Source organism: Dipteris shenzhenensis, chromosome 2 (genome assembly GCF_047967505.1).
Source record: "Dipteris shenzhenensis isolate YYH24624 ecotype China chromosome 2, Dip_SZ_1.0, whole genome shotgun sequence".
In the NCBI taxonomy this organism is placed as follows: Eukaryota; Viridiplantae; Streptophyta; class Polypodiopsida; order Gleicheniales; family Dipteridaceae; genus Dipteris; species Dipteris shenzhenensis.
Genome location: NC_141597.1, coordinates 65,275,012 through 65,296,445, shown reverse-complemented (window position 1 = coordinate 65,296,445; position 21,434 = coordinate 65,275,012). Strand labels below are relative to the sequence as shown.

The 21,434-nt window shown below is 43.8% G+C and overlaps 1 protein-coding gene across 2 annotated transcripts; it reads right to left on the bottom strand.

The window, feature by feature from the left end:
- Positions 1 to 1,175: 1,175 nt before the first annotated feature.
- On the bottom strand, positions 1,176 to 21,026 carry LOC147905185 (reticulon-like protein B23). Of its 2 annotated transcripts, none has more exons than XM_087397106.1 (4): positions 20,720 to 21,026; positions 20,494 to 20,635; positions 1,988 to 2,053; positions 1,176 to 1,863 (listed from the first exon to the last, which is right to left on the bottom strand). In XM_087397106.1, exons 1-4 carry the CDS (start codon positions 20,908 to 20,910, stop codon positions 1,774 to 1,776), a joined length of 489 nt encoding a protein of 162 aa, XP_087253232.1. In that variant the 5' UTR covers positions 20,911 to 21,026; the 3' UTR covers positions 1,176 to 1,773. The 2 variants fall into 2 exon arrangements, with proteins under 2 accessions (XP_087253232.1, XP_087253222.1); XM_087397096.1 differs by having other exon boundaries at positions 1,179 to 1,863; positions 1,984 to 2,053.
- Positions 21,027 to 21,434: the final 408 nt, after the last annotated feature.

The window sequence follows — 21,434 nt, the reverse complement described above, 5'->3', positions numbered from 1 at the left end:
TCTCTACCCTAAATACAATCCAAACGTGATCAATAAGGCAACCTGCTTCCCTTACTCCCATGGCTCCCTCACCCTGATGGATTAAGTCCATCCAAGTACATAACACATATCTAGGTAATTGTGAGTATACAAGCAATGGTATCGACTTGAAATCTCTAGTACCGTCAGAGCAATTGCTCCTCTACCTCCCACCTCTACATGCCACAAAGGGTACATAGACTCAAATCTCTATGGTGAAGAAGTTTGAAGTTGACCCATGACGAGTTGTAGTACGTGCAAGAGTTGGATTGATGCCGGAATGAGGCCACCCTCACTCAATTGATCTTTGTTAAAGGCCATTCATAGCGGGTTTGGCAATGGTATGGAACTTCAATAAGCAGCCATATTAATAACTTATAGAAGACAAAATGAAATCAAGATTATTTTTCAAATGTGGAGACATGTGGACTGCTAATCACAAGAAAGTTAAAAGTAAGGGCCACCCTTGAAAGTTTAATATAATTTTAGAAATTTAAAAATCAGAGTCGTCATCTCTCTGATGGTGATGGTCATACAAAAATTCAAGAATGTGTTCGGAATGAAGGATAAGAATCCCAATTCCAACCTTGATTGGGATTTTGCAGACAAAATTGGAAGCCTTGTAATTTTGACTATATTTTTTTAAGATAGTAATGTCTTTAATCTCTACATCCTCAAGTAAAACACTGAGACATAAAAACTCAGTGGAATGTACAAGGTTCCTTCCACCATAGACCAAACATGGAAATTTCTCAGTTGAAGAGAACCACTAGTATAGGATACTCAAGCTGAGTTGTCTCCCTTCTCAAGTGATGCATTCAATGGGCCTCCACATGGGAATGAAATGGTGAAGTGTCTTTGAATCAAACTAACTCTATGTGTACTTCCACGAATCGATGGTCAAAGTAAGGGTAATACCTTCACATTCGGATCATGGCATGAGGGTGGAAGTGGCTAATGCAGACTTCATTGTTAGCAAGAATGTTTTACTAGTCTCTCAAGTTTAGCAATTATTCTTTGTAATAGAGCTACTGTTTCAGCAAGAACATGCCACATCATCCTATCAAGGATGCACATGATACCATACATTCGATTTATTGGGCGTGTCAAACCCTGGTGGGGTACAAGAAAACCGTGGCAATTTTAAGAATAATAAATAGATGAGCTGATGGGATAACTATTTCGTACATTGCCAAGAACGTACTTAATTAGCAAAGCATTAAAACACCTCACTACCGAAGCTACAGTGGAAACAAAAGTCCATATCCTGCTCTTCACCCTTCAGCATTCAAGGGTTGAAGAAATCATTCCTTTAAGGAGTCTCTTTGAACCTAGATAGTGTGAAAAAATAATTTCTCCCTCGCCAACTCTAGGAGTGGGACCGAAAATTCGCACTATCACATCATGTATCAGAGATACAGCTACTGACATGAAATCCAACTAAAATATGAATTGTTAACATATGAGAGATATGTTACCAACTGGCATAATATGTGAATAATAATTTAGGACAGCCCTTTGTTCCTTATCAGAAAGCTCGCCCCTCCTCCCTAGGAATACATTTTATATATGCACATGTAAGGCGTGTACCTTAACATCTTCTAACCTGAGAACTTACCAAGAATGCCAAGAGAGTGAAACATTTACTTTGAGCTTAACGGCCCTCATTAACAAGTCAATAGACCAAAGAATTGGCCCAAAACAGAGATTAGGATTCCAGTTTCCAACCATTGTGTCCACCAGTTCCAGCAGGAACTACCTTTTTCTTGTTGAAAAAGGGAGATGAGCAACCTGGATCGGGTGCAAGCTTACTGGTGCAAAAAAGAAACAAGGCAAGCCAGAGAGCTGCAGACACGATTCAATTTGTTAACTTCAAATTCTAATATCCTATTAAATATTCCAAACATCAACAGCCTCATTTAATGTACCGAACACGTTACAAGAAATTGTAATTGCTATATTTACCTACATATGCCACTGTTGCACCAGATGCTGCTCTTCCAACTGCTGATAAAAAATAAAGGGAGACGACTACCTGGAAAGGGAACATTCCTAGTGAATAGTTTTGATCTTCAGCAGTCCATATGGAATTCCATTTATGATTTGTAAAAAAGAATTTATTGTAATCAAGAAAATCAACCAGCACAATCAATTTTGTATGCAGGGTCTCCGACTGTATTTTTTGATTGATTAAAACCATTTACTGCATTTTTTATCGCAACTCATAATACGTACCCTGCCATCTAATACATAAAATGTAATTATCTCTAAATTATAAAATTCATTTGTTATGCATTTAACAGTTATGTGCCCTCTTTCTGGGCAATCTTTTAAATAAATAACATTTAGGGAAAGGTCTGGCGTACAAGAATCATCCACAGAAATCCCAACAATGAGTTCTCGAACAAGAATCGTGCAAAAGCACTTTTTTTTTTTCACTTGCCCTTAGGACGCAAGTGTTAGGTAGTACAATTCAACATGGGTTAGATAAATAACACTTTAGATTTTGGCACAAACACACACGCACATGCAAGCGCACGTGCATGCCCACTGGCAAGCGGAATTGCACTACAAGCAAGCTTTAGCTTCCCTGGAATCACAGCGCGCACGTGCACACACACGCACCTTTTTTTTTGTGAAATCCATTTATGATTATATTACACGAAACAGTCCCAAAGAGAGGGACAGCCAGTTACAAGCGTCAGAAGATCTCACTATATGACAAGAAGGCTAGATAATCTAGATCCCATGCATGTAGGACAATCATAGAATGATAGCCATAGAGATGCCCGAAAGAACTGATATTTAGCAAGAGGGATCACTGAAGACCCAATGGTTGCCGTCCTTCAGAGAGCCCAATAACGAACCTTGTAAAAAAGATCGTATCCCTGCCTGACCGGATGAAAACCAAACAACCAAAACTGCTTGCCAAAAGAAGCACTAGGGAATCAAGCCTGAAGCCGTTGCTGTAACAAAAGTAAGAAATCACGAGACTCTGGGAAATGCCAGAACAGATGGGACATAGACTCAGCAAGGACAGACTCATCTACAAGTGGCAGGAGCAATATGAGGGCGAGCAAAGATCTGTCCAAAAGGAAGATTCGCAATTTAGAACGCGCAATCGGAAGAACTATAGCTGAAGACACAGTTTTGAAGCCCAAATGTGCTGCAATCGTTTGTGCCAACACCGAGAGGTGCGTCTCATAGACCAGATATGATTGGCAGAAACCCAGTACGACCTTGTACAAAGATGCAACCGTGATATCAGATAGCAGTAGTGCACGACAAACATGATCATCCAATTGGAGAACCCAGTCTTTGAGACGATCAGTAATCTCAAGACGAGGTATAGGCTGAAAATCATGAAGCATATGTGATAATAAATGCCATAGGGGCCTACTAATGTTGTCCCAAAGCATACAGTCTAACCTCTACTGGAGAAGAGATGACCATACCAGCAGCATCACGCACATCACCCACGTGTGAAATTCCTTTAGCCCAAAGAAAATAAGAACGGCATGAACACCTTCGACCAATGAAGGCTCTCAGCACGCCAAGAGTATCCCTGCCACTCCATTTAAGGTGGGAAAGTATGTGCTTCAATCAGAAATCAAACGTGTAACAAACAGGCATCCCTTTACTTTGCCATCAATATGGCCCACTAGAAAGTCCCATTATGTAGGGTGCCAACGACCAGAAGCAGTGAAAGATACGTGCATAATCAAGTGCCATATCATATAATCACCTTGGATGAATCTTAGCATCATTTTCCATTTATGTGCAAGAATATGCATGTGAATATTGAGGATATTCAGTCCCCCATGCATTTTAGGTGAGCAAAGATGATCCATTGAAAGCAACCTGAGGACTTGAAGCGATAGCGGGACCGCCTAAAAATCTCCATGATATTAGACATAAAAGAAGCAATGTCATGCTTGGTAAACATCATCAATGGCAAATAGAACTGGATATAGGTAACCAATATGGATTGAAAAATGCGATAACGGACATGTAATGGCCAAGTGGCCAATTTCCAGTATTCCATTTTCTTTTTAAGCATGTCAATGACCCAGTCCATCTGTTGACGATACGTGACTGTCCATCCCAATGGGTAGCCAAGGTGGTGTACAAGCTACGTGGGTAAAACTATGTCCCCTTGCCATAAGATGCTTTCCAATGGAGGGAGAAATTTTGACTCCTGAAATTTTACTTATAAACTGCCAAGCTGTATAAAGATAAGCACACATGAGGTATGAAGATCCCTCTTTATAGGGAAAAGGAATCATCGCATATGCCTGCACACTTAACAGCCTGCTGCCATGTATCTCCAACCCATGCAAAGCACATGTAGCTACTAAATTATCCCATATATTGAAGCATAGGATGAGTAGCTATGGCATAAAACAAAGCACTGAGAGGACAGCCCTATCGTACTGAACAAAAAACAGTCCATCGATCAGTGATATCACCTGCCAATATGCCAGCAGCTTTGCTGTCCTGATATAACCAATAAATACATGCTGCAATTTTTCCCCAAATCCTAGAGATTTCATGGTCTATGAGATGAAATCCCCAGTATCAAAATCTTTTGCAATATCGACCTAAAATAAAAGAGCATGCTGACGGAAGGGACGGGGGTTGAGCCGGGCAAAGTGGAAGAGGAGCGGAAGAACGTATTTATTAACGTTTGCAGAAGGCTGTACATCATTGGCACTCATGTTATGCTAGCTACCATCTTTACTCTTGGGGCCTGGCAATCACCAAAATACCCCTTACCTGGAGTAGAAGTGCTCCTATATACCCTCCTTTTTTTTTCTGCGGGAAGAAAAAATACCTTTGTATTATAAAAGAGAGAGTTACAAGCTCAGCATGGAGCTTAACTTAGCACTTAACCATCTCACTTAACTCAGGAGATATATCCCTAGAAAAAACAATTGCTGAAGGTGTTGTAGAGCCCTACCGAACAGAGCACTTCAAATGAAAGTGTTCATAGTGGTAACCAGTAATGGCAACAGTCACAGTAGCATTAGAAAATAAAGTTTGAGTCATACTGCAAAAACCGCAACCAAAGCCTAGCTTGGACATCACCTTCAGGAAAAAATCCCAGCTTATGCGAATGTAAGCTTTCTCAAAGTCCAGATTCAGTAGGTAAATTTTTGGTTTTGCATGCGTACTCGATGGTGTTGCCATGGCTTTTGCTAAAACCTTATAGGTAGCATACTTGATGGCGAGCAATAGGTTCAAAATAGCATCATGTCTATTAACAGTTGAAGACAAAGCCATATTTTCACGGATGAAGTGCTATGGAAAGCATGTATTTAACCTGTATTGCCATGGCTTTTGCTAAAACCTTACATGTAGCATTTAACATCGTGAGTGGCCGCCAATCTCCCGGCACAAGTCATCAATTTTATAAGTCCTTGATTTGAGGGAGGAGGTAATCAACCAACCTGAACACAATGATTGAGGAGTCGCATTAAATCATGACCACACACCTACCAATAGTGCCGAAAGAAATCAATATGCACCCGATCGGAGATTTCTCCTTCGCCATGGAATGGACATCAAAGTGCAAAGTGATCATGGATGAGTCTTGGTGGAATCAGGCGGAGGCATTAATCAAATCGATTAATCCTATCTACACGGTGCTTCGCATCACGGACATGGAGGGAACCACATTAGGGCTCTTGTACGAGTTTATGGACAAGATTGGAGAGGCCCTCAACGCAAACACTTCCCTATCACCTGATAAGTAAGACTTTTTACTTTTGTAATTATTGCAGTTACTAAATTGCAATTTGTTATCATGAAGCCTGGAATTTTCAGATATATATTATGTATGTACTATTATCTCTAGTCTATGAATTTTGCATGCATAATGCATTCTAATTTCTTGTGGCATGATTTAGGGTTGAGTCCATCCGTGCTATATGGAATAAGCAGTGGAATTGGTTCCGCCGCCCAATCCATGCGGTGGTACATGTATTGCATCGCCTCTGGCACAGTCAAGAGCAATATAAGAATGACAAGTTGGAGGAGCGGATGCAACAATATCTACAAAATTGGACGGGTGGTGACTTGGAGATGCAACGAAGAATGGAGGATGAACTTCTATTGTCCGCAATCACAACCTCTCCTTTGGTCGACCTACGGCTAGGCTCCGAGAGACACAGTTGCAGCATGTCTCCTAGTGGGAGAAATATGGCAACTGTACTCCTACTTTGGTAAGAGACAAGTTACAACGCCACTAGTAAGAGCTTAGTCGTTAAGTAATTTGAAATTTTATCTACTACAAATATGTTTAAAGTTATCAAGTTCCTGATACTTATCTTTGCTTAATTGGCTTATGGCAGAAACGCCTTGCTATACGTGTTCTCTCACAGGACTGCAGTTCCGGTCCTTGTGAGAGGAACTGGAGCACTTGGGGACTCTTTCACGCAAAGAAGAGGAACAGATTGAGCACGGCTCAATTGGAGCAGTTGGTGTTTTGTCATTGCAACCTCCGTCTCCTTGAGTTCGTCGCCGGCTGCCCTGAACCTCGCCAAGTGAATGTAGACAAGGTGGACATGGAGAAGATGAAGGCCATACTAGATATCCCACGGGAGGAGCTGGACATATACACCATGTTGTATGAGGAGCTGTCAGCACCAGCACACCACACACGATCATACACTCAACCATCTGGAGATGGTGCTAGTACTTCAGTTGCACCCGATGGTCCTGATCCTGATGTTGATGATTCTTCTTCAGACATTGACACAAATGCCTCAAGCTCATCTGAGGAGGCAGAGGATGACAATGACGAGGAGTCCATGGATGATGCAGATGATCAATACTAAGTAGTGATGTACCTTAGTCCTTGTCACTTGACTACGACTGTACAAACTACAGTGCTAGCCTACTCCTAGTCATGACACTTCATATGCATCATGCATGCAGCCTGCAGGCTGCAGCATGATGCATCTTGATTCCTAGATATGTTATTTCTTTGTTTATGATAGTAGATACAGTACTTACTACTAAGTATACTTTGGACCTTGGTGCCAGGTGGCAACTGCTTTTTTTTTATATCATCCATGGGTGTTTTTATTTTGAGTCTTGCATGACTCATGAGTCATGATCATGGAATTTGTGGATCATGAATCATGATCATCTATGGAGTCTAGACATTGGATGCTTTCAAGTTTCAAGTTTCAAGTTTCAACTTGTGTGCTAAGTTTAAAGTACTTCAAACTTCTAAATTTCAGATTCTTGTAATGTCAAACTCGTTAGTCATGATGCATGTTGATTTCAGATTATTGAAGCATCATTCAAGAATTTAGAATCATAGAGGCATGAATGATGCATTGATGCTTGAAGCTTCAAGTATAGATAATTGTATTATGTATGATCTGCACTCTATTGATAATTATATTATGTATAAAAAATAAATTTTTATACATAAATTGTATCATATTGCCGTTTCTTTCGTTTCCGTTTTGGCGGGGGCCGGAAACTCCATTTCTTCCATTTCCGTTTCGGCTGGCAACTATGCTCTTGTCCCTTTCAAGGTTGTCCTCAAGCTCATGAGGGTAGACCTGTCCATCGCTGTTCGGAGTTTCATTATAAGGGGTCTTGTTAGAGCCTCATCTTTGCCAACTCTCCATGCTGCCTCGCATGTGAGGTTGACTCCCATCTTGGTGAACAAGGTTTTGGCATCTGACATAGGGGTCTCTCCAACTGTTAAGCCTCTAACCAAGACATTCAAAGCCTTGATGCTGCTCCTCTTTTCCTCCTCCAGAGCCTCAGAGATGATCTCTTTCTTGGGGGCCGCTGCACCTTTCTTAACCACATTCTTCCATTCTAGCATATCTGCATTCCCTTTGGTGATTTGCTGTGTAAACTCGGCATGCTTTCCTTGTATGGTTGTATGCAAGCCTGCCATCTCCTTGAGCTTCTCATTCTCAAATTTCAGTTCTTCCATTGCCTTGTGTGCCCCTTCCAGTGTTCCTTGCATGTCTCTTAGTTGCTGTAATTCTGTCCCCATATCTTGCATTTTGTCATTGAGGCTGATCTTTTCAGTTTCCCACACTGCCTTCTCCTTCTCCCACTCATCCTTCTTGATTCTCTCCTTTCTCCATTCATCTTGCATACACCCTCCTTGCTTCTTGATTTCATTGAGGGTCTTGTCAATATGTGCTTTCTCTGCCATCAATGCCACGTTGGTGGTCTGGAGGCTATCTACTTTCTCAATCAAGGCCATATAAATTTTACTAAGGTGAGTCAGAACCTCGGGTATTTTTGGGTGGTGATCCTACTGTGTCACCTGGCATTGCACTTTCAAGGGCTTTTACATAGCCTCGTGTCATCATTATCCAATGTATGAAGCTGTTCACTGTTTATTGCATATTCCAAAAATGAAAAACAAGGTAGTTGCTGCCCTAGGGACCTTCCAAGTGTGCTGGTAATAGTTCTCTGCCTTTACTGACTTTCTACTATTGCATTTGCTGGTGGAGCTTTCCTCCCTGCATTTTCTTGGTGTTGATGCTGACGTTCTTGATTTTCTTGCTGTTCTTGCAGGTTTAGAGCTGGTGGGAGCTGTGAGCTGAAGACCTCGGCAGTTGGTGGAGAGCTGAGAAGCCCAACAGCCCTGTTGGCCTGTGGCTTCCCAAGGCCTTTGTTGGCAGGCCTTGCAGGCCTTGAGGGCGTGCGGAGGCTAGAAGCAGCCCCTCATGAGCTGCAGTTTGGGAGAAAGAGATTGGGAGAGAGAGAGAGTAGGTTGCAAGTAGGAGGAGGAAGGAGAGAGAGTAGATAGGATTAGATGTAGGGCATGATGACTAGCCAAAAGAAAAATAAACTGATCCTTGAATTTAACTCTAATGTGAATAGATTATGGGAACACAAGCTCATGTAGAGAAATGCAAGGCCTATTACTCATGAAGTTTATATGCAATCAATGTGCATATGTATTTGCAAACTTTTCTCTGTGATTACGAATTACATAAAATGTCAACAATTTTGTATGTGATATAAATCAATTTCTCACATCAAATGGCAGGATTCATTTTGGTGAAATAGTCGCATCAAAAGTGCAATCGCTAGCTCTCTCGTGGAACCTCACGCTCATAATTTACTGCAGAAACACTGATAAGAGCTCTCTCTCTCTCTCTCTCTCTCTCTCTCTCTCTCTCTCTCTCTCTCTCCACACAGCTTGGGCCCAGGACAACATGTCGGGCTGGGACCCCCCGAAGGTATTTTATTTCTTGAAGAGAGAATCTGTTACAAGAGTTCAGCGTAGAGCTGCCTGATACAAAAATCCAACGTGAAAATCCATACTACAAGAGCTTCAAGCTCATTTCAAATTGGCAACATGCCACTTGTCTAAAATCTAGACTAAGTCCTATTACATGCCACTAAGGGCAACTCTGGAGTCTTCGAAGCACTTGGTCACGCGAACCGCCTCCTAGATGCTTGTTAGGCTCCCGTAGTGCTTAGGAAAATAACTCTTCCTAGTACCTGCAACAATTAATTAAAGCGCACCACCATGGCACCCATTAATTGTTAGTGCTTTGCATGCAAACAACACATTGTGGACTAGTTCTAGTCACGGTGGGCGTCCCCACTAAATACATGTGCACACATAACAAATATAATAAATATATATATATATATTTATTGTCTCGTTGACCGAAGTCAACGCCCTTGATCATAATTAAGGGGCTTTGACCAAGGGTCGAGGCGCCTTAATTATAGCCAAGTCTCTCCAACCGAAGTTGGCACATCTTGGTTAACCGTGGTTAACTCTCTTGGTAATAAACCAAGTCCCCCCGATCGAGGTCAGGTTTACTTGACCAGAGTCAAGTATCTTTGACTGTAGTCAATTCTTTAACCATTAAAAGAACTCTTTGACCATAATTAACACATATAAAACTCTTTAATTATGATCAAATAAATGGTCAACTGTACTTTGACTTAGGATATTTACATTGTGGTGACATCCCCTCGGCTTCTATTCAGTTGACCTCAGCTGAAAAGCTTCCTTGTAAACATCCAAAAGCTGTGGATGATCGGATAACATGTCTTCGTCCATCCACTTGGCATCTAATGCCGTATAATTCTTGAATTTTACAAGATCCTTGTAAAACTCCTTGCCCTGAGGGCCTTTGCGTACAGTATGGTACACAATTTGCTCTGGCTGAAGGACCTCCTCCAACTCATCCACTTCTGGTGGATCCTCTAATACTAGCTCTGTAGGCTCTGGTCCCTGGAATTTCTTTAGAAGACTCACATGGAATGCATTGTGAATCCTCCAATGCTCCGGCAATGATAACATGTATGCAACCTCATTTATTCTTTCTGTAACCCTGAAAGGGCCATAGTATCTGGGAGATAACTTTGCATACACTTTCTGTTTGCCTTTAAACTTGCGGAGCCTAGCTTTTTCAAACTTCAAAAGTACCCAATCCCCTTCCTTGAGATCTAACTGTCTCCTATGCTTATCTGCAGCTCTTTTATGTTTCTCTTGAGACCTTTCGATTGCTGTCCGGACTTGGCTGTAAGCTGTCTGGAGGTCTCTCACAAACTGATCCGCTGCAAATATTTCATCCTTGGTCCTCAGGATAGGTGGCAGAATCACCTTCCCATAAATGACCTCAAAGGGGGCTTTCCCTGTAGAGCTGTGTACTGTATTATTGTAAGCAAACTCTACCAATGGTAGGTACTTTTCCCAGTCTGAACCTTGGTCACCCACGTAGCATTTCAGCATATCCAATGCTATGGAATTTGCTACTTCACTTTGACCATCTGTCTGGGGATGGAAAGAAGAAGAAAAATTCAGATTCGTCCCCATGTTATCAAATAAAGCTCTCCAGAATAGACTGGTCATTCTGGGATCTCGATCACTAACAATTGACTTAGGCATACCATGATGCTTAAAGATCTGTGCCATGAAAAGCTTAGCCATATGATATGCCTTTACGGTTTTGCGAAATGAGCTTGCTTGCTGAATCTATCAAGGATAGTCCAAATCCCATCATTCCCTGACTTTGATCTTGGCAAATCAAAAATAAAGTCCATTGTAATACTTTCCCATGGTGCCTGAGGCACGGGAAGAGGCATGAGTAGGCCAGGTGCCTTCCGTCTATCATACTTCACTTTCTGACACGTAAGGCATTCAGTAACAAACTGATGTATATCTTTCCGCATCCCTGGCCACAAGAAATACCTCTCTAGTGCTAGAGTTGTTGCTGTAATTCCTCTATGTCCAGCATAGGGAGGTGCATGGCATTCCTCCAAAATCTTTTTCCTCATCTCCTGGGTGATGCATAGGCAGTCATCTTTCATTAGATACCCATCTTTCAAGAAATACTGACTAGTGGACTGCCCCTCTTGCATTTGCTGTAAAATCTCGCCAAAATCTGCATCATTAGCATATTGTTCCCTCATGCCTTCCAGGTCCTGATGATAGGCAATAGTCACATTATTGACCTCAGGGTCTTCGGGACAAGGCATCTACTACTATGTTCCAAATTCCTGGGGTATGGACAATCTAAAATGATACATTGACAGCATGTTTGCCCATTTCATATGCTTCTCGGAAAGCTTGGTCTGAGTCAAAAAGTATCTCAGACTTTGGTGATCTGTTTTAACAGTAAAATCTGCACCCAAAATATAGTGCTTCCATGTATGGATGGCATGAATTACAGCCAATAACTCTTTCTCATAGATTCCCAGATATCTTTCAGCATCACGCAATCTTTGGCTCTCGTATGCTACTACATGTCCATTCTGATGTAATGCAACCCCAACACACTCTCCACAAGCATCGCAATCAACATCAAAAGGTTGATAAAGATCCGGGACTACAAGAATAGGCTCTGTAGTCAACTTCTCCTTGAGTGTATTGAATGCTTTCTTCTGTGATATTCCCCATGTGAAGGCTGCATTTTTCTTAGTAAGGTCATGTAATGAAGCTGCGATATCAGCAAAATGCCTAATAAATCTCCTATGATAGGAGCAAAGTCCCAAAAAACTACGGACTTCATGCACAGTTTTCCACTCAGGCCATTCTTGGATGGCTCAGATCTTTGCAGAATCCATCTGTATCCCATTCTTGGATATTATATGCCCCAGATAATGGATCTCCTCCAAGAAGAATTCACTTTTCTTGCTATTGGCAAAAAGTTGATGATTTCGAAGTTCTTGAAATACCAAAGCAAGATGTTCCCTGTGCTCTTCTTCTGTCTTTGAAAAGACTAGGATATCATCAAAGAAGGTACCAGTCAACTGTCTGTAGGGTCGGAAGATACGATCCATCATCCTATTGAAGGTAGCTGGGGCATTGGTCAATCAAAAGGCATCACGAGATATTCATACAACCCAAAAGTAGTGCGGAATGCTGTCTTGTGCACATCCTGAGGCTGTATCCTCACTTGGTGATAGCCACTCTTTAAGTCTATCCTGCTGAAAACTGAAGCTCCATTTAACTGATCCAGCACATCATCAACGCGCAGAATAGGGAATCTATTCTTAATGGTCATTTTGTTCAGTGCGCGGTAATTGACGCACATACGGAATGAGCCATCTTTCTTCTATACTAGCAGTACAGGGGAACAAAAAGGAGGAGAACTGGGCTGAATCAACCCCTTGGACAACAAGCCTTGCATCTGAGTCATAATCTCGTCTCACTGAGTTGCACTAACTCTGTATGGGGGCCTATTGGGTGGCTCGCTTCCAGGAAGGGGTAGCTCCCCTAGCAAAGCGTCAGAAAAGCAATCTTTAAAATTTTCAATAAACTCAAATTTATTCTCATCTGCCTCACTTATTTCAGCATACATTTTCACATCTCTCTCTTTTACAAAAATCATGTAAGCTGAAACTGCAGACTTTATTTCTTTTCCAACAGAACTATTTGATACAATGGGAATAGTTTCCCCTCTATTCCTAGCAACCACACGATATTCTTTGCCCCTATGTACAAACTCCAACACTCTTTCAGGAAGAGTCAACTTCACTGCCTTGCGATGAAACCAAGGCATACCCAAGACTACATCATGATGTTTCAATGGAGAAATGAAGTCGTCTTCTTGATCCACATAACTCTGTACATGAAGACGGAGCTTTCCTATCAAGGGAGTGACTGGCACAAGGTTTCCACAGAACATCTGATCGGCATCCAAAGCCCTGCCCAACTCCTCCGTCTTTATTCCCAGCCTCAAGGCTAGGTCCTCTGATATGAAATTATCAGTAGCCCCTAGATCAAATAAAATTAGCGCTTGCTGGTCTCTGACTTTGCCCCATGATAGCAGCAATTCTCGTTCTTCTAGGTTTGAGACATGACCCAGTATGTCAAGAATTCCTCCTGCCATTGGCTTTTGCGGTCCCCGTGGCTTCTCTGTCTCTTTTCCCTTCGAAGTTGAAGGCTTTTCTGGGCACTGGGCAACCACATGCCCCTCTTTCCCACACTTAAAGCATTTCCCATCTCTGCGAAACTCAGCTATCTATTCAGGAGTGAATGGGGATTTGCCTTTATAAGTCTTTGAAAACTGAGTACCCCTCCGATTCTGAGGCTGAAACCCTTTCTTTTCAACCTTGGGGTACTCTTTCTTTTCTAATTTTGAAAAATCACTTTTCTTTCTTTCAGCACGTCTTGCATGCAAGGATAGTACTGTAGATGGATCTTGTAACGGCACAAGACTATCTACTGAAGCTGAATGCATAAGGTCTTGAATGTTCTTTGCCCCCAATGCATTCACTACTGCCTAGATTCTTGGACTGAGACCTGCTCTGTACTTTCTCATTTGGGTTCCTTTGGAGATCTTTTTGAAAGGTGCAACCTGCAAATAAGCATCCCAAAACTTTTGGTTGTACACATCCACAGTATCTCCTGCATCCATATGCAAACTGTCCCAATCTTGAAGAACATGATCTCTAAACTGTTTAGGCATAAATTGTTGGTAGAAGGCTTTCTTGAAGTCCTTCCACTTCTTTGGGGCTGACCCATCTCTGGTCTGTGCACTCCACCATGCACTAGTTGTCGCCGTCAAGTGTAAACTGACCATTCTTAACTTGGAAGATTCTGAAAACTTTTCTGTACCGAATGCAGCATCAAACTGCCTGATGAACTGCAATGCTTTGTCTGTATGACCATATTGTCCATCGTAGGTCATAACTTGACAGATTTACCTCCCTCTTTGAATTCCTTGGTCTCTCTGGAAGACTTACTCTTCCTAGACTTCTTGTGTTTCCTTCTTTTCCTGGATGGTTTATCTGATAAAGAAGAAGATACAGAAGTCGAGCTCAAGGTAGACAGTGAAGGATTGGGAGATCGGTGATGATGCCTCGATCTCTTCCTGCTATGAGACCATCCCCTATGAGATCTCTCTCTTTGGCTGTACACATGAGTGTGCCTCTGGCATTGGCACATCATATGCTGCATAGGCATGGCTTCTGCTTGAAACAAATGCTGAGCCCTTGGATCCTTTCTGAGATTTTCCATCTCTTGTATACGAGTGCGTACCATCTGCTCAAATTCTTGCTGAGTTTGCTGCACACTTCTCTGTCTTGGATGTACATCCCTATCTTGTGAGTCCCACTGGATAGGTGATTGAGCCATTTTTTTACAACTCATCTGAGATCTGCAAGTTTCTCGCACACACTTTGTATGCAACTGATGCACGCTGTCTTTGCTTTTCAAAGGGAAAAAATTACCTCAACAAGAGGTGTCTTGCATTCACAATCTATGCCAGTACCGGGCTGTCACCTCAAGGCATATACCCACAAAGTTGCCAAGGCATCAATAACTATATTGCCCCTTTTCTGGCTGTTGCAAAAAAAAAAGCATTCAGAATGCATCTGACTCATCTTTTCCTGAGCACAAAGGCATGCATATTCTTTTTCTGCAAATCTCTGATTTTACTGTGTTTCTGCTGCTTTTCTGACAGTAAATACTCTCTCAGATAGGTGAAGACTGCTGGCAGAAACAGTCTCTGCAACTGTCTTCTTCTTCTTTCTTTTTTTTTGACAGTAACCAGATGGAGTAACTGGCTGGTTACTCTAACCAGACTGACTGGTTCTGGTCTGGTTAGTCTGCAACTGGACTAACTAGACTGGTCACAGTCTGGTTACAGTGACCAGACTAGACTGGTTGGGTCAACTAACTGGACCTCTAACCAGTCCACTAACCAAGGTTGAGTTAGATTAACCCCTGGTCAGCCATGTCAGCATCCATGTCACCTGTTAGAATGCCAGGTCATCTCACACGTGTGGCCGCCACATCACCTGTGTGCCACATGTCTGTTGTTTGCCTCTGCCACGTGTGCACCACGTCAGCACAGTGCACGTGTTTGCCACGTCACAAAAACCACGTCACCTAAGGTGTAAGACCTTGGCTGGTTTGGTCGGCGTCGAACATCGCCGGAACCTTCTACTTGCAGCGTAGAGAATCGAAGACGGAGAAGGAAGGAATTCTTTTCGTAGCTCACGTCTATCGTCGCACCATCGCGTCAACATTCGGGGAACCTCTAGAGGCTTGCGCTTTTTTTTTTTTCACAGGGCCATGGAAGAAAAACTACCACGCTCCAGATGACTTAGCCCCGATATTAAACTGATCTCTCCATCAGACGCGCGCTTTGGTGGACAGTCTCTATTTCCTGACTACGCAATGCACATAGCAATGATACCAACGAAAATAGTACCCCGCACCGCCAGGAACATTCCCAAACTCATCCTCTAAAAACACAACATAGTGCAGTTTCAATCTCATGATAGTCACTCACAAGGTTGAAAACCATTAACTCCATCATGCATAGCAGGGACTAGCTACTATGACATCCCCACTGACGTCATCAGCGCCCAACAGTGGGTGTAGAGCATAGTATAAAAATATGCTCTCACACATACAAATCCACACACCCACACATACTTAAGCATCCATTTATACAAAGTCTTCGTACTGAGTATCTGTCGGCACTCCGGAGGTGAAGGGCAGACTCAGCCATGATGAAGGCTAGCACTAAAGGAGAAGGCTAATCAAAAGGTAGTCCAAAATCTCTTCATTCAAGCTACAACTGTACTCCCTAGGTGATTAATCACGTGAAGCACATGACGGTGGCCAAGAGTATATGGGAGCACTTGGCATCCCTGTATAATCAAACCTCTCCCATGAAGAGGGTTTTCCTGGAAGTCCACATGCGTTTGTTGGATCCCAAGAAGTCGTCGTCGATGTGGAAGCACATCAACAAGTTATAGGCAGCAGAAGATCCTCCAGGCAGGGAAGCAGATATCATCCGAGGACATGGCCATAACTATACTATCCCAGTTATCCTCTCAGTATGGGGCCATTTATTCGTCCTTGATCACAAGTGGAAGGATGAATGCATTGACCTGGGAGGAACTAGTCCCAATGGTGCTTGACCAGGAGGAGCGCTTTGTAGATCGTACCTATGAAAGTCTGCCTGAGGCTTTGTCACCTGAGCAGAAAGGACGCAAGCAGTTCACTGCAGAAGAACGAGAAGCACTCAAGGCGTCTCATACATGTAACCGATGTGGCCCGAAAGTTCATTACTGGCGACAGTGTCCCCGACGGAACGGTGAGGGGACCCATAACCAATTAGATAGTGTTACCGCCGCAATGACGAATACTCCAATTTTCTAAAAGCACGAGGCAAGACGCGCTGACAACCGGCTTTCCGGATCCAGATGGAGGATTGCTTGCTTGTTTGTGGCAACGGTACCTGCCAGTCAGGTGCAATAAGAAGGGAGTCTTTCATCGAGGCAGGCCTTCAGACAGGATCTAGAGCCACGAGGAGTTGTTCTCACTGACTCAGGTGGCAGTCTGTTATCAATACGTATTTTGTTTGGAGGTTATGACTTGGCAGATCCAGAGGGGGTCTCCTAGTGTTCTGCTACAGTGATTGTCTGACGAGCTGCTGGGGATCCGGATGGGTCAGCAGATTGACACTGCGGGAATCCAGACACAATTGACTGATCCTTGTGAGTTATATGCACATTGTCATTGGAGCACTGAAGTTCATCGATCTAGCGACAATGTACCACTTTGGACTTGAGAGGGGGGGCTATCTAGTTCTAATGGCAATATCAGTTGGATTCTTGTTTGAGTACCTTTTGTTGGACTGATGTACCCGTACCAACATTTGGATTGTACCAATACCAAACCAGAGGAGGGTACCTAGCACCTATGGCCTCGAAGCAACAGTTCCAAGTTTCCAGTGATCGTGCTGAGGCGGTTCGTGCCAAGAGGGGGCTTCTTCGATAGTACCTGTAGCGGTCTTCAACAATGGAGGATGACACGACGGATTTCTCCAGTTGTTCCAGCGGCACACCTAGATCCCTGACGTTTGTGTTTCATCCAAGAGCTGAGAGGGGGTGTTGGAGGTCAACATCTACTGATGTCACCTTAGTGAGAGAGGCCCAGTGGGTGTGCCCGCCCCCGTGAGGTTAGGCTAGTCCACTGGGAGTGGGTGTGCCCGCCCTCCGTGAGGATAGAGTAGGAGCAGGGTTGGGAACCCACTTGGGCACATGTGCTTGCCAGGACCTTGTGGTGGTTCCACAATGTATGCCACGGTGGCTGGCTGTGGAGTCGCCCTTGGTGGGCCAGGATAGGTGGCTCTTTAGGCAGCTCTGTGGGGCAGTATATCCGACTGTCAGGTCGATTTGGCAGGCCCCAGCAGAGGCATGTCTTGCTGAGGTGGCCCGACTTGCTGGTCGGCCACTTGGCAGCCTCCCATTCCTAGGGCAGAGGGGGTCGGCCCTCTAGGAGGTGCAGTAGGGCTGTGTGCCAGCCCTTAATAGAGGGCAGAGGTGGGTCGGCCTGCTGGTCGGTTGCATAGGGCAGGGGTCGTCCATAAGCCCCCCTGCTGGTCTTTTGTTTGGGGCAGGGGGTGACCCTATATGCATGGTCGCCTCCCTCATTTGTTTCCATCTCATTGTGGAGGCTGTTGAGCAGTTGTTCCCAGCTCTTAAGCAGCCTGTTGTGCAGAGGTTTTCCCCCAGGTGTAGAGGGGCTTTTGCCAGAGATCACTTGCAGTTCTCTCTCTCTCTCTCTCTCTCTCTCTCTCTCTCTCTCTCTCTCTCTCTCTCAATGTGGAGTGTGTGAGTCTCTCTCCATTTCTGTTCATTTCCGCTGCACTTCTCACAGGTAGCTCCGTGACGTAAGGAAAGAGAGAAGCTCCCAAGAGGAGAAGCTGCTCCAAAAATCATGTGGGAAGCTGCTGCAAATGCACGGGAAGCATTTTCTTTAATAGCCCCAAGGATGGGCAATATCTCCCTAAAAATGTGGCATGCAATCTTCCCAAGTGAGAGTGTAGGGTATGGAAAATCCCCATATAGAAGGTGGACTGCGTTTTTTCTGGATGTTAATATATTTTCTAGCAAAATTTGTTTCTGTTCAAGGATGACAGTTTAAGTGACCCCAAGAACTAGTAGTGCCTAGTTATTGCAGTTGGCACTAGCCTTGTGTCCTAAGCATACTAGATGTCGTACGTGGTCGACGACTACTACAGCAAGTGACCACTATGGCATGATGGTGTACCCAAAGGCTTTGAGTTCATGTGCCTCTGTGGAAGCTTGTTTGCTGCCGCCCACGTGGCAGCTCATCATGTGTGTATATGTAATAAGGGGCAACCCAGTCCACTACATGGGCACCTGCTCCAAGGTCTCAACCAGCTTCAAACACTCCTCCTCCCTTGACTTCATTTCGATTTAATTGTACCTACAATTTAGTCTGCAGTTCCATGTGTTGTCCTTCAAGCAGCAAGGCCTCACAGCTACCTCGCTCTCTTCTCCTAGAGACCAGTTTGCTGTTTCTAGTCGCTGCTCTTTCTCCAAACTGTCCTAATAAGGGCATCTCTGTCATCAAAAGATCTGCCCAACTGAGCACCCACACCTGCCTAGCCCTATTCCCAAACCTGCAATTTTCGTCTGCCTTACACACGAGTATGGAAGGCTGCCAGAGGATACTCAGAATGAGATCTCAGTTAAAGTGAAGTCTTTTCTGCGTACGGATGAGGCACTCTGGAGTGGAATATGAGCTTCAAAGATCAAGTTCTTCATAACAAGGTCTACACACAGCATTTCATCGAACCGAAAGACCAGAAATCATGGAAGTCTGAGACCATTGTGCAGGAGCAGCCCCTACCCCTGGCAGACTAATGAGCAGGATTTGGCAGAACATCCAACATTTGTAATTGAGGGGCAATCTTCATTATTTGGGAGGGGATGGCTGTAATAAAAGGGAAGAAGATAAGTTAGTGGGGTTAACACTAGGGGACATCTACCTACAGAGGGCTAGAAAGGAGTATAGGGGGGAGCACTATAAAAGCCTCACCTCTATTCTATGGTACTCAGCTATCATTTGACACCTTATCCCCCTAATTACCTCGAGCTGTATACTGACCCTTTCAGCCTCTTACCCCACCCAAAGGAAAAAATCCTCAAGAAACAAAAGTCCAATAAAAGCGCTGTGATAGCCCTGGACAAAGTTCAATGTTCACAAGAAGATACTCTGGCCTAAGCTGTTGCCTGGTGGTTGTGGTTGAATTCAACAAGAATCTGCAGTCGCCCAAACAACTGGGAGATACCAAACTTTGATGACATTACAGTTGGTAATGTGAGATAACCAAAGACCATTCAAATACCAAGATACAGGTTAACGATGCCCAAGCAATCCCCACGAGCAGGAGCTCCCAAGCATAAACATACAGAACTCACCAAAAAGAAGAACCAAAAGGAAAAAATCACCTATCCATACCTTTGTCTATATAACTACTCAAGATTCTGATAGAGAACGAGAAGCGTTCTTACCCCACCCAAAGGAAAAAATCCTCAAGAAACAAAAGTCCACTAAAAGCGCTGTGATAGCCCCGGACAAAGTTCAATGTTCACAAGAAGATACTCTGGCCTAAGCTGTTGCCTGGTGGTTGAATTCAACAAGAATCTGCAGTCGCCCAAAATACCAAACTTTGATGACATTACAGTTGGTAATGTGAGATAACCAAAGACCGTTCAAATACTAAAATACGGGTTAACGATGCCCAGACAATCCCAGGAGCTCCCAATTATAAACATACAGAACTCACCAAAAGGAAGAACCAGTTAGATTTACAAGACATCTCTCGCGCTAGATGGATTCTACTAGTTGCAAGGCATAAAATGGCATCCCCATGAGTATTCCGAGCAAATACACGAGATCCAACCTGGTTTACTGCCAGATTCTTCTCAACAGGCATTCTTCGAATGCACAGGGGGCTAATTTCTCTTTCTGACAACCAGTTTGTTTTTGTTTATTTCCCATGATCGGCACCTTTCGGATTGCTGATATCTATGGTTGGTTTTTCGAGCATTAATAGAAGTTCCTTTTCTCTGGAAAAGAAAAAAAGCCAAAGGGGGCCTTATGTACTATGTACTTCTGTAAAACTGTTGTGGTCGTGTAAGCTTTGTGAAGATATTAAAGCGTCAGCTTAAGGAGGTGAATCCAACCTTCAGAAAAAGCTTCTTGTCTTCCCCTTTAGCAGCGACACGGAGGACGGACTCGGCTGCGCCGACAACATTGGCGATACATGCTGCCACGCGATTGGCCGTATCCTGAGACACCTCCCATTCCAGAGGATCGACTGGCACGCTGGAAATTTCCACAAGAGCGCACCCTTTAGTTTGAGAAAGAGACGTAACAGATATGAGGCAGGCGCATGAGAAGAGCACGTACGAGACGTTGCAATGCCGAAAGAGCATCCCGAGAACAGCAAGCGAGCACAAAAGAACGATGAGGACGTCGGCGGCAAGGGTAACAAGGCTGTAGCTTCGAACAGCGCAGTGAAAGTAGACGAGAGTGCCGCAGGTCAGGAGGACAATTCCCATCCCAAACCTGCTCAAGTTGAATTCACGTCCCAGAACCATATGTACTGCTTCTCTCTCTCTCCCTCTGCCCGTTCAAGCCCAGGCTGAAGATTTCACTATACAAAAAGCGTCTGTTCAAGTGCCAATGAGGACCAAGTTGGGCTTTGAATTCGAAGGATAGGTGCCTAATAAGTATGTCCCCCCCTATACATTGAAAATGTATATAGCTGCTAAGTATATCCCACATTGCCAATGGGGTCCTAGCCTAGTGGTTAAGGTGGGTGGGTGTATGTGAGTGTTCGTGAGTTCAATCCTTGGCTAGGCCTTGGCGGCATCGCAATACAAAAAAAAAGTATGCCCCACATACACTGAACCAGTTGAATACATTCAAAAGGCCTGCCCGGGTAAACTGAAAGCGGAGAGAAAGAGAGAGAGAGAGAAGAAGAAGAAGAAGCAAAAGAAGGGGAGAGAGAAGGGGGGGGGAGAATATGGGGCCATAAATGGAAATTTAGCTTCAAGTTGTGAGAGAGAGAGAGAGAGAGAGAGAGAAGAAGCAAAGAAGAAGAGAGAGAGAGAGAGAAAGG